Source organism: Gadus chalcogrammus, chromosome 21, assembly GCF_026213295.1.
Source record: "Gadus chalcogrammus isolate NIFS_2021 chromosome 21, NIFS_Gcha_1.0, whole genome shotgun sequence".
NCBI classification, from domain to species: Eukaryota; Metazoa; Chordata; class Actinopteri; order Gadiformes; family Gadidae; genus Gadus; species Gadus chalcogrammus.
The window spans coordinates 17,975,811-17,987,868 of NC_079432.1; the positions used below are offsets into that span (position 1 = coordinate 17,975,811).

The following is a 12,058-nucleotide window of genomic DNA, read 5'->3' on the forward strand; positions in this document are numbered from 1 at the left end:
AAACACAAACGCCGTATCCATAGCAACGACTGTAACCGGGCGCCGTAAGATGACGCGTGATTTAGGCGCGACACTTTGAAAAACAGACCGAATTTGGATGTGAAAGGCCAACGCGTTTTGTCGTTTAAATTGGATGCAAAAATACTCACATTGTAATGGGTGTGCAGGATCTGTGGTCTACAATTGGGCCGATTAGAGAATCCGTGCCGTTATACAGCTTAACTGGACAGACTTTAGCCGTGGACCTCAGCCTGTGGGTCTGCGAGGCGCAGCACGTCCAGGCTATGATGGGGAGAGTCACCAAGCCTCATCTAAGGTGATACCTGCTGATACCAGACTGTTTACTTGTAAACCTTCATTGTACAAAAATATCTGGCACCTAACAATGTTCGTATAATACTATTAACAATTCGTATGTGTTCAGGAATTTATTTTTTAGAGTGTTGTCCCTCACACTGATGGGGATCAAGTTGGTCTTCGTCATGGAAGGTGAAGCCCCGAAGCTGAAGGCAGAAACAATGAGCAAGAGGACCGAGAGCCGCTTCGGAGGGGTCAAAAAGGCTCCTTCAAAATCAACAAAAAACACAACAACAATAAAAAGCACCGGTAGAGGGCGCTTTATGGCCGTGCTCCGAGAGGTGAGTGCACTGATCGTTAGGATGGACAAGTGGATGCATCATCTCTCATCTCATTTTCGTCCGCTTATCCGGGGTCGGGTCGCGGGGGGAGCAGCTCAAGCAGGGGGCCCCAGACTTCCCTTTCGGGGGCCACATTGACCAGCTCTGACGGGGGGATCCCGAGGCGTTCCCAAGCCAGTGTTGAGATATAATCTCTCCACCTAGTCCTGGGTCTTCCCCGAGGTCTCCTCCCCACTGGACGTGCCTGAAACACCTCCCAAGGAAGGCGCCCAGTGGGCATCCTTACCAGATGCCCGAACCACCTCAGCTGACTCCTTTCTAAGTAAAGGAGCAGCGGCTCTAATCCGAGTTCCTCACGGATGGCTGAGCTTCTCACCCTATCCCTAAGGGAGACGCCAGCCACCCTTCTGAGAAAACTCATCTCGGCCGCTTGTACCCGCGATCTCGTCCTTTCGGTCATCACCCAGCCCTTATGACCATAGGTGAGGATAGGAACGAAGATCGACCGGTAGATCGAGAGCTTTGCCTTGCGGCTCAGCTCTCTTTTCGTTACAACGGTGCGGTAAAGCGAACGCAATACCGCCCCCGCTGCTCCGATTCTCCGGCCAATCTCACGCTCCATAGTACCCTCACTCGCGAACAAGACCCCGAGGTACTTGAACTCCTTCACTTGGGCTAAGGACTCATTTCCTACCCGGAGTAAGCAATCCATCGGTTTCCTGCTAAGAGTCATGGCCTCAGATTTAGCTGTGCTGATCCTCATCCCAGCCGCTTCACACTCGGCTGCCAGCCGATCCAGTGAGTGCTGAAGGTCACAGGCCGATGATCCCATGAGGACCACATCATCTGCAAAAAGCAGTGACGAGATCCTCAGACCACCGAACTGCAACCCCTCCCCACCACGACTACGCCTCGACATCCTGTCCATGTATATCACAAACAGGATTGGTGACAAGGCGCAGCCCTGGCGGAGACCAGCACCCACTGAGAACGAAACTGACATATAATATATATTATATGTAATATAATTTATATATATATATAAATGTATATAAGCCTAACCCTATAATTACAGTAAAGTCACTGTTTTGCCGCACATGTCTGCCCCCTGTCTCCTGTCTACCACCCTGTCTTCTGTCTGTCATCCTGTCTTCTGTCTGCCACCCTATCTCCTGTCTGCCACCCTGTCTCCTGTCTGCCACCCTGTCTCCTGTCTGCGACCCTGTCTCCTGTCTGCCACCCTGTCTCCTGTCTGCCACCCTGTCTCCTGTCTGCCACCCTGTCTCCTGTCTGCCACCCTGTCTCCTGTCTGCCACCCTGTCTCCTGTCTGTCACCCTGTGTGCAGTGTGCAGACATGCTGGACTGTCTGGGTGTTCCGTGGGTGACTGCAGCCGGGGAGGCTGAGGCCATGTGTGCCTACCTGGACTCCCAGGGCCTGGTAGACGGCTGTATCACCAACGATGGAGACGCCTTCTTGTATGGAGCCAAAACTGTTTACAGGAATTTCAGCACGACAACTAAGGCAAGCTAATGAATATAAGGGTTCATGTTCCTGTAAAAAATACATTTTCCTGAGGGCATACCCTTATAACATAGGAGGTATTATAGGAAAAACACTGGTGTTGCTCCTTACAGTAATTATCAGCAGCAAGGAAACGTTTGTATATCTTAGTAGTTACACTTATCTCCTGCATATGACAATTAAAGAACCTTTTGTGTTTATTCAAGGACCCGCTGGTAGACTGCTACCGCACATCTCGAGTACAATCTGAACTGCATCTGTCCAGAGAGGATCTGGTGGGTCTGGCCATCCTTCTAGGCTGTGACTACATTCCTAAGGTATGGAACTGATTAACTAGATAAACAACCAGATATAAATGAATTCTTGTATTTTAACTTGTATTGCTATTTTTTAAGGGCATACACGGAGTTGGTAAAGAACACGTTTTGAAGCTTATTCAGAAATTGAAAGGACAAACACTTCTACAAAGGTGATTATACATATACCTTGAAGTAAAAGTTACCAAAGAAACCAACCCAATCCAGATTTTTTTTAATTTTACAATTTGCGTCTTAAATTACCCCTTCAGGTTTCGCCAATGGCAGGAGGAGGGTCCCTGCGTACCAGTGGGGGCTACAAAGAAGGTTGCCCATTGCAAATTATGTCTCCACCCTGGTGGGTAATGGGTATAGCCCTGCCCCTATAGGTTCTGATATTGGAGGGAAGGAATGGGATGTGGGAGGGGTCAGGGGGTTGGTTACCAGGAGTTAATGCTGTCACAACCAAGCCCAAGAAGAATGATAGAAGAGATTCACCAGTAATCTATTTCTAAAATATGTACAATATAAATAATATTATTATAATTATTAATTATATATATCGTGCTGACCGGTATTCATCCATTACCTTTCACTTATAATAATGAGTGTTTTATTCTAAATGGTCCATGTTTCTCCTCCCTCCTCAGGCTCCGCCAAGGCCCATGAGCAACGGGGCTGCCTGCTGTGCCACAGCCGGCAGTTCTGCCAGCCACAGGACTACGACTACCAGTGCCCGTGTGACTGGCACAGAACAACACAACAGGCAAACTCCTTCGAGGCTGGCATCAGAAAGCAAGTCCCTCTCCGATAAAGCAGACTCACCTGTTATGACAGAGCTATTGGGTTAATGTATGCTATGCTATGTATCGATACTTTTCACAGAGGTCTCATCATAGAACATAGAGAGACTTCATTCTTTTCGGGTTTTATAGGGCTTGTGCATCGTGACGTCACATCTCAATGACAACATTTTAGAAGTATAGGGGCAAAGGAATGCCATTGATAGTAATGTTTTTTTGGTCATTGTTTAGTAATTGATAGTGAAAGTATTTGTCATTATGGGGAGACATTGTTGTGCTTTTAACAAGCGAGACATGGCAAAAGTTTTGATTAGCCCATGTTACGTTATATTTACGTTTTAATTAGGATTTTACATTGCTACGACTCTCCCGAGGCATCACAAAATGGTGGAGTATCGCCAACAGAAAATCCTGAGATTCATTCTGATGTTCAAGCTCCCGCTAGGACCCGGGTAGTAGACTTATTTTCACTTCTGTAGTCTTCTACCCATGCCTCTGCACATGCAAAAGGGCAAGCCCATAATTGAGTCTATTGTGTGAAAAGTGTACATGGTTTGATAAAGATGCCCAATACTTCTGTCTTATTATTTTATAATTTCAGGAAAACACTGGCAAGTGAACATTTCCCCTTTACAGAGGTAATGTGAATTAAGTTTCTATCTTGTCCCGTTGGAATCAATGCATATTTCAGGTTTGAAGTATATTCAACAATGTTCACCGTTGCAGATCATAGAGGAATTTCTCATCTCCAAGGATAAGCCTGTGCCAAAGTTTAGGTGGGGGAAGCCGAATATGTTGCCAATGCAGGTAAGTTTTTATTCAAGTCTTTTATGAAATATATTCGGTGCAAAGGAGCAGGTGGGGGATCGTTCATAGTGGATCCACAGGAGGACAAATGTGTCTCTATTTATTTTTAGAAATTTGCCCTTCTGAAGATGGAGTGGCCGAAGCACTACACCAGTGAGAAGGTGCTGGTCCTGATGACCTACACTGACCTCATGAACAGAATATTCCGGAAAGAGGCGTCTTCACAAATCAAACCCCTTCGGTATGTATTATAAAATAATTTGGGGAACATTTTTAGATCGGTCCAACACTTGCTGCATAATTCTTGATCTCTGTTTTTGTTTGTGACAGAATATTGAAACCAAGAGTGAGGAATGGAGTGGCCTGTTTGGAAATCGTCTGGAGCACACCGGGTCTGTGTGTTCTTGTTAGTCATCACTTCATTGTGAAGATTATCTTTCATAAACCACACCACAAATTTCTGCTTTGACATCTGTCGAGATGTCATCTATAATGTCCACCGTTTAGCATCTGTTGCTCTTCAATTCAGACATCAATCATTGAAAAGTAAATCCTCTAACGATCTCCAGGGAAAGGACATCATGTCTCTACAGGTTAGCCCACCCAAGCTGGAGGGAAAGGGGTCGTTGGGGTGACTGCAGATTTGGGAGGGCTTTGGGGTCTTTTCTGTCGCTGGTTATGAGTTGGTGTTCAGGGAGGACCTTAGAGGTGTCAAATCAGCCACAACACCCGCTAGGTGCTAAACCTGTTTCCTCCTGAGCCTTGGAAAACTGTCATGAACAAGGACATGCAACACGACAGGCCTGTGAAACCCCACCTGTCGTAATGCAGAAATAGAACACCTAGACGGCTTATGCAAAAAATATGTTGAATTTGCTCCGTGTTATCTCCTCTCTAAAGTTAAGAATGTGTGTGTGTGTGTGTGTGTGTGTGTGTGTGTGTGTGTGTGTGTGTGTGTGTGTGTGTGTGTGTGTGTGTGTGTGTGTGTGTGTGTGTGTGTGTGTGTGTGTGTGTGTGTGTGTGTGTGTGTGTGTGTGTGTGTGATGGTGGGGGCAGACTATGCCGTCGCCTGCTGCCTTTTAACAGAAAAATAAAACCTGGCAACATTCCTCTAAAGTGTTCTTCTGTCTCCTGCGGGGGAATTAGCAGCTCTGATAACATATTTGTTGGTGTCTGTCCCTCTGCCCACAACAGAGCACTATGCGTTTCCCGAGGACAATCCCTTGGAGGGCCAGGGCGAGGTGAGGACAGTGGAAGAGGAGGCTCTCTTCTCCCGGGCCTACCCAGATGTGGTGGAGCGCTACCAGGCAGACAAGGCCCTGGCAGAGGAGGACAAGACCAAGAGTAAGAGCCCCCCTGATCCTTACTATTATGGGAGGATCTTTGGGATATTTCAACATGAATAAAAAATAAATAATATAGAGGCATTTATTAACCATGTCGGATAAACCACAACATGAATAACATTGTTGCTATGCAAATGTTATTCTTTTTAAGAAGTCCCATCCCCAAGACATACATAGACCCTCCATGCTATCTGACCAAAGACTTCCCTGAGAGCCTTCCTCTAAAGTGTCCACATCAAAGGAACCTAACGTGTTGTGGTAGCTTGCAAAAAGCAGCTCTTTGACACCTGTAAATGCTAAGTTTGGCAGCTAGTCTGCTTCACACCGAAGTCTTTTGATGCACCAGAGGTGTCTGTCTCACAGTTCTGGCCAGGCTACTCATATGGCCCTTTTACTTAGCGGCTGTAGAGCTCATAGTATTCCCTAATATGTTTGAAAATCCCTTATAATAATCCCTTAAACCTGCACTACTAACTAAAGAATAAATTGAGCCATTGTAGATTCATTTCACCCTGGTATTATTCACCATGTCATGTTACATCAACAAATATTTGTCTTTGTTTCTTTAGAGAAGAAAGTAAAGAGTAAGAAGGAGAAGCCCACCGACGTGTGCGATGGGCTCACAGTCCTGCTGGCCCACCTGAACCTGCAGAACTCAGCGGGATCGGAACCGGACGCGTGTGAACAGTCTGCACCTCCGCCTCCGCCGACTGCACCTGAACACAGCCCAGAAACCTTTGGTGTTGACCTGCCGGCGCCCCAATCCCAACAACCCAAGCACCCTCAACTCGGAGAGGACCGCTGCCCTCCTCACTGCGTGGAATCAGCCTCGTCCTTCGCCACACGCCCGGCCGCCGCGGCCTCGCCCTCCGTCTCCGCCATCGTGGACCTACTGCACCTGAGTGACATCGACTGGGACGGCTCCTTCACGTCCTCCCCGCGGGCCAGCCCCGGCCCAAGCGCCTCGACGGCAGAGCCCTGGGGGGCTCCAGAGGCCGGCGGCGGGGTGGAGGAGAGCCTCCCCACTGGGGGTGTGGCGCCCGGACCCGGGCCAGCGGGTCCCAGGCCCGCTCAGGAGGTGGGCTACATGGAAAGACCCCTGAGGGAGAGGCTCCTCATGCGAAACATGGCCGTAACAGGCCAGACGAAGACCACTGAAGACCCGTTGACAAAGCATCTCGATCACCAGTCCCAGGGCCCACATGGTGCGGCCCCTGGTAAAGCTGCCCCTAGCACCCAGCTGTCAGATAAGCATTACGTGCTGGACGGAAATAAAACAAGTAAATGTAGTCAAAGTAGCACAAGTAAGGCATCTCGGGACCGTCACGTTTCGCAACTATGTGCATTGGCCTCAGCACAAGGTCGCAGCAAGGGCATATACGCCGGGAGCAGAGCGCCTCGGACTCATTCAGACTCGGTCACAGCAGCCTTATCTTCGGCCTCCATCATTCCCCGCCAGCGTCACTTTGACCCGGTCACCCTGGGTAACGGAGACAGGAAGCCACCTCCTCAGGGCGCCAAGAGGAGCGTGTGCACTGCCGCATGTTCCTCCAGCGAGGAAAGTGACGCCGAGAACCGACCCGCGGGAGCCGAGAGGAGGGCCAAGTCCAAGTCACTCAGACATACAAAGCTCAAGCCTGCTTCTAAGGCGCCTGCAGCTCCAAAGAGAGACATGTCCTCTGGCTGGTCTTCCTCAGGCTCCACGTCGCAGGCCGTCCAGCGACCCGAAGCCTCTCCAGATGAGTGCTTTATTGACGGCCTTCCAGAGACCAGTCCGGGCCAGGATGTGTTCATCGCATGTGCCCCGTCCTCCCCTGTGACGATTCTGGACAGCGACGACTCGCTTTCCGGGGGTGAGAGCCCACTGCCCCTCACCGAGAGGCTCAGGCTCAAATATCTCATGTGAAGGCCATTGTGTTATCTATGTCCCAGAATAACTTCAATGTCGATGTGAATCATGTCCTTGCATATCTTTTACTCACTTAGTTATATTTTACTGTGGTATTATGTTGTGTTATTTAAAAAAGTTGTATCAGTTCACAGTATAACTATCCCTCTTTATACTGTTTTAAGCTTTTTTATAATCAGTCGAAAGGTTGTAAAAGAAAAATGTATGATAATCTTGATTGTATTAAAGCCATGCGCACCTCATGGTAATACATTTTTCGGGACATTTTCACACACTAAAAGGGTCACGTAATGTTACGAGTGTAAACATTGAAAATCTTAAAACTCGCATGAGTTACAAACATTATTTCGGTGGTGTGTGTTTATTTGACGAGGCTAGTGGGTAGGAAACCTGCTGTTTATCATTATCTGACAATGGAGGTGCGGCAGCCAACGACCCGTCAGCCGTCAGTTTGCTCTGAATTCTGGGGTTTTACAAGCGTCGGAGCTCCTTGATCATTAGTGATGCGTTGCACACCTATGGAGACATGAAAGGTCTGGCAGGTTAGTGTGTCTAGTGGGAACCCGGTGACAGCTGCATCCTGCGTCTCTGGTGCGTAATAACATCCCATTCCCCACTGCATCGCCGCCCCCCGCCCCCCCAAAAAACTCAGATCGATTTATTTTATTTTTGATGGTATTATAAAAATTCAAAGCACAAAGGGATTATAGTTTTGGTTTGGAAGGTGTCTGTCAATTCATCAAATGATTGAATACCTTTTTTAATTTCACTGTGTCTTCTAGACTGCAGACACACGCAGGTCGCACTTGTCGGAGAGGTGTTAAACTCCAGGGGTAACAGTCATTTGGTTCCTTCATTAGACCATCACATCACACTGAGAATTGTCCTCACGCCAACTAGGGCAGGCTTTTTCCCTCAAAGGGAAATCTAATTATTTGTCTTTCTATTACACATTATCCGTCTATTTGGCCTTATTCACACCCAGGTGACAACGAGAGAGGTTCTTGTTTTAGCACTTGAGTTTCTTTGAACTCGGTGCCTAACCTGCGAGCTCATAAACCCGCGGAGATCCTCTTCAGTATATACAGCCAGCAGCACTCTGAGGATCGACTATTTTTTGGTCTGAGGTCGACTGCGGCTCCACAGAATCCAGTAGTTCAGGACCTTTCGGATATGGACTGTTTGAACGACATGGAAGCCGTTTCGGCCAAAATGCTGGCAGAATGGGACTGGAAGAAAGAAGAGAGCGCGTTTGGAGATCAACAGGACTCACTGGAGTCCAACTCGCTTGGGTCCTCCTTCGACTCCATATGCTCCTCTCCCGAGGTGTCCTCGACCTCCAGCGGACATCAGGGCTACCAGGACCTGTCGTTCAGCTTCACAAGTCGGAGCAAGGATCCATGCGCGACGCAACGGCAGACCAAACACAAGATGTCGACCAAAAGACGCATGAAGGCCAGTGAGAGGGAGAAGATGCGGATGAGGAGCCTCGCAGAGGCTCTGCACGAACTCCGGGACTACCTTCCACCTGACTACAGCAAGAGCGGACAGCCTTTGACCAAAATACAGACCCTAAAATACACCATTGAATACATCAACCAACTGGAAGACCTTCTGAACCATGCGTAACTGCTGGACACATGTGTTACGCATTACCCTGTTCAAATAGTTTTTATTTTTCTCTTTAGATATTGCAACGTGATAATAATTTAAAATTTGTGTTTTATAATATGTTCCCATTGTACATATTTTAGTGTGCAGTAATTAAATTATGTAATTTGTCCTTATTAGGCTAATGAATTTACCCATTTGTTTTAAATTGGGCGCTGAAAGCCACTTTAGGGTAGAACAGATGATTGTACCGAAGATACTTTGTGAAGTGAAGAAAACAATTAAAAATGAAATCTTTTAAAATGTATTGGGCCTGTGTGACTTGGTGTCATTCAATTTTGATTCGACAACAGGCCGATTCCTTTTTAATAAATTCAGTAGAACGTGTTCAAGTTGATTGTTGAGTCAGCAGCAATCAATCTCCAAACTTGTTTACAACGTTTAACACATAACGTTACAAACATAGGCCTATACCCCTAAAGGATGAAGGCCTACTTTTATCGATCTACCTCTACATGTTGATCAATAACGTTTATTTGAATATGTAATGTAACCCCTGTAATCTTGCTGTATGGAAGGGTGTTTATTTGCTACATCTGGGGGAAATTAAGCAAAGCTCGGGTTCAATATGGAACAAATGAAGCACGTTTTCGAGCAGCAAAAGTTTACAAACAGCACCCCATATGAAAAGGTTAAATGAAAATAAAAATGATGCGTTCAAATTCTCTCTTTCTAAAAATCCCTTCGCAATGCTCTCTATCTCTTAATTGTCATAGTCTGACACTATTTATGTTATAGCCTAGTTCCGTTCTCCACCTTTCGACCAGATATCCTCAGACTTTCCCCTCACTTCACACATCCTCTTGATGCGAAGTTTGGATATTTTTTCGGAGTCATCGTTCATTCAAATTCATTCAGATTTTGATGTAGCCTAATTTAAATGGATTGAGAATCTTTATCTACATCAATATATCGATTGCTTCTTATGCTGTCTTAGTTTATGTTTTCTTTTTCTACATCACAATTGCATTATTTAATAAAGTATTGTTTTCACCTACCATAACGAGTCTCGTTTGGTTTAGTAGGGAATTCTCCCAATGGCGCGGCTGCTGCTCGCTTATGGCTGGTTCAACACGATTTTCTGCCAAACCAGTCAAACCATTCTTGGCATTACACCTCTCTACCTCTCTTCCCTTCTGCACCTCTCCCACCCACCACGCAACCTAAGGTCCAGTGCATTCATCAACCTCTCCATCCCCAAAGTCTGCACCGTCTTTGGACGCAGTGCCTTCCGGTTCGCTTAACCCTTTGACTGGAACACCCTACAAAACACCCTTAAACTTTCGGTCTTCACCTCTCTCGCTGTCTTCAAACAAAATCTGCAACAAATCAAAGTTGACTCCTGCACTTGCTAAATGCCTTCTTGTCATGCCCTACTGATTAACTGTTTTATTGTATTGTATTGTATTGTATTGTATTGTATTGTATTATATTGTATTTTTCTAAGTGTAATTTATATAACCTTGTTTTCACTTTTAGCACTCCCCTCCCACTTCCCCTTAAACAGCTTCTAGCTCTTTTCAGGCTGCACTTCAAAATAAGAATTTTGTTCTTAATTTGCTCGCCTGGGTAAATAATGGTTAATAATGATGAAATTAATGAGAAAGGTATGATGATTCAGTGTTTAATTTGCGGTGACGACACATTATTTGGGTCACAACTGTGCTGCAGCGCGCCGCTTCGTATTGGTGCTATAGGAGCGGCGATTGACGCGCGTGAAATGCGCACCGCGGCGCTTCGGCGCCGGTTAGTGGCCGGCTTTATGATGAGGTGTGTCACGCGCTGTTCGACACATCATGCACGCGCATTTGCCCTTCAGTTTGCATTTCAGCGTTTGCAGTACATTTTCTTCCTTTGCTTTGATCAGTTTATTTGGGAAGATGCTGCAGATTACATTCAGTTTATTACTTTTATATCGATAGCACAAAACCCACTTGTATGGCAAATCACCAAACGTGAATGTAGATAGCTCTTTAATATAATTATTACCTCTTCCTAGATAATTATGTCTACCTATATCTCTGCAGTTCTTTCTCTTCTCCGACGGTATGGTTGAACGCATGAGACTTACTGTTATCAACTGACAGATGGGTAGTTCCCTTGTGGTCCAGGGGAGCCTTGGGCCTCCCATGTGACCCTCTCGCCTTACTGACTTGCATATACATGGTACACCACTAGGTCCAGCTGTGCACTAAATTAATTGTGTGATGTAAACCGTGGAACCAAAATGAAAGTTATAGGAGACATAAGAAAAAAAGTTGAAAACCAACAAAGGGACGTTTTTGAATAAAGAATTATAAAGATTATGAAACCATTGTTGTTCAATGCCGAGGTTGCATTTAAAAGTTCTGATGGATGATTGAGAAACATACAGTACGGGTCTATATTGAATGTGAAGGAACAGAAACAAGAGTTTTGCCTTCCTCATCTCTCCTTGTGAGGGACTAGCTTATCAGTAAGTAAGTAAGTAAGTACAATTTATTTATAAGGCACATTTAAAAACAGTTTTCACTGGCCAAAGTGCCGTACATGGTGCAAAGAGGCATATATAGGAACACATACCACATACATAGACATAAAAAAAAAAAAATATATATATATAAAATAAACGACATATCATAAAGGGAGGGGGAGGAAAGGCCAGGGAGAAAAGGTGTGTATTAAGCCTAGATCTAAAATGGTGATGGAAGGAGCGTTTCTGACTGCAGGCGGCAGCTCGTTCCAAAGGCGGGGGGCAGCCACAGCAAAAGTCCTGTCACCCCTCTGTTTCAGCCTAGTGCGTGGAACGTGCAGAAGACCCAAACTACCTGATCTAAGGGACCTGGGTGCTGAGTGGTGGTGGATGAGCTCTGTGATGTACGGCGGGGCCAGGCCATTTAGGGCTTTAAAAACCATCAGTACGGTTTTAAAATGAATTCTGTGCTGGATGGGCAACCAGTGGAGGGATGCTAGGATGGGGGTTATATGATCCCGCTTTCTGGATCCAGTCAGCAGTCTTGCTGCGGAGCTCTGGACCAACTGAAGGCGAGAGAGGAGTGATTGAGGGAGTCCTAGGTAAAGGGAGT

At 46.2% G+C, this 12,058-nt stretch overlaps 2 protein-coding genes across 2 annotated transcripts; both read left to right on the plus strand.

The window, feature by feature from the left end:
• Positions 1-16: 16 nt before the first annotated feature.
• Positions 17-7,796, plus strand: LOC130374998 (flap endonuclease GEN homolog 1). The gene is made up of 13 exons (XM_056581981.1): positions 17-316; positions 425-638; positions 1,985-2,161; positions 2,368-2,478; positions 2,557-2,630; positions 2,730-2,815; positions 3,108-3,252; positions 3,862-3,898; positions 3,987-4,067; positions 4,178-4,308; positions 4,398-4,459; positions 5,262-5,411; positions 5,983-7,796. Exons 1-13 carry the CDS (start codon positions 156-158, stop codon positions 7,317-7,319), a joined length of 2,766 nt encoding a protein of 921 aa, XP_056437956.1. The 5' UTR covers positions 17-155; the 3' UTR covers positions 7,320-7,796.
• A 491-nt stretch (positions 7,797-8,287) lies between these two features.
• Positions 8,288-9,206, plus strand: msgn1 (mesogenin 1). The gene has a single exon (XM_056581862.1). The coding sequence runs from the start codon at positions 8,496-8,498 to the stop codon at positions 8,949-8,951; it is 456 nt and encodes a 151-aa protein (XP_056437837.1). The 5' UTR covers positions 8,288-8,495; the 3' UTR covers positions 8,952-9,206.
• The last annotated feature ends 2,852 nt before the right edge of the window (positions 9,207-12,058 follow it).

What these genes read in the sequence shown, in the direction of transcription:
- msgn1 (XM_056581862.1), top strand. Translation starts at nt 8,496, where the DNA reads ATGGACTGTTTGAACGACATGGAAGCCGTTTCGGCCAAAATGCTGGCA.
- LOC130374998 (XM_056581981.1), top strand. Translation starts at nt 156, where the DNA reads ATGGGTGTGCAGGATCTGTGGTCTACAATTGGGCCGATTAGAGAATCC. An exon ending in GGACAAACACTTCTACAAAG is followed by an intron (nt 2,631 to 2,729) that starts GTGATTATACAT and finishes TTACCCCTTCAG; the next exon opens with GTTTCGCCAATGGCAGGAGG. An exon ending in AATCGTCTGGAGCACACCGG is followed by an intron (nt 4,460 to 5,261) that starts GTCTGTGTGTTC and finishes TGCCCACAACAG; the next exon opens with AGCACTATGCGTTTCCCGAG.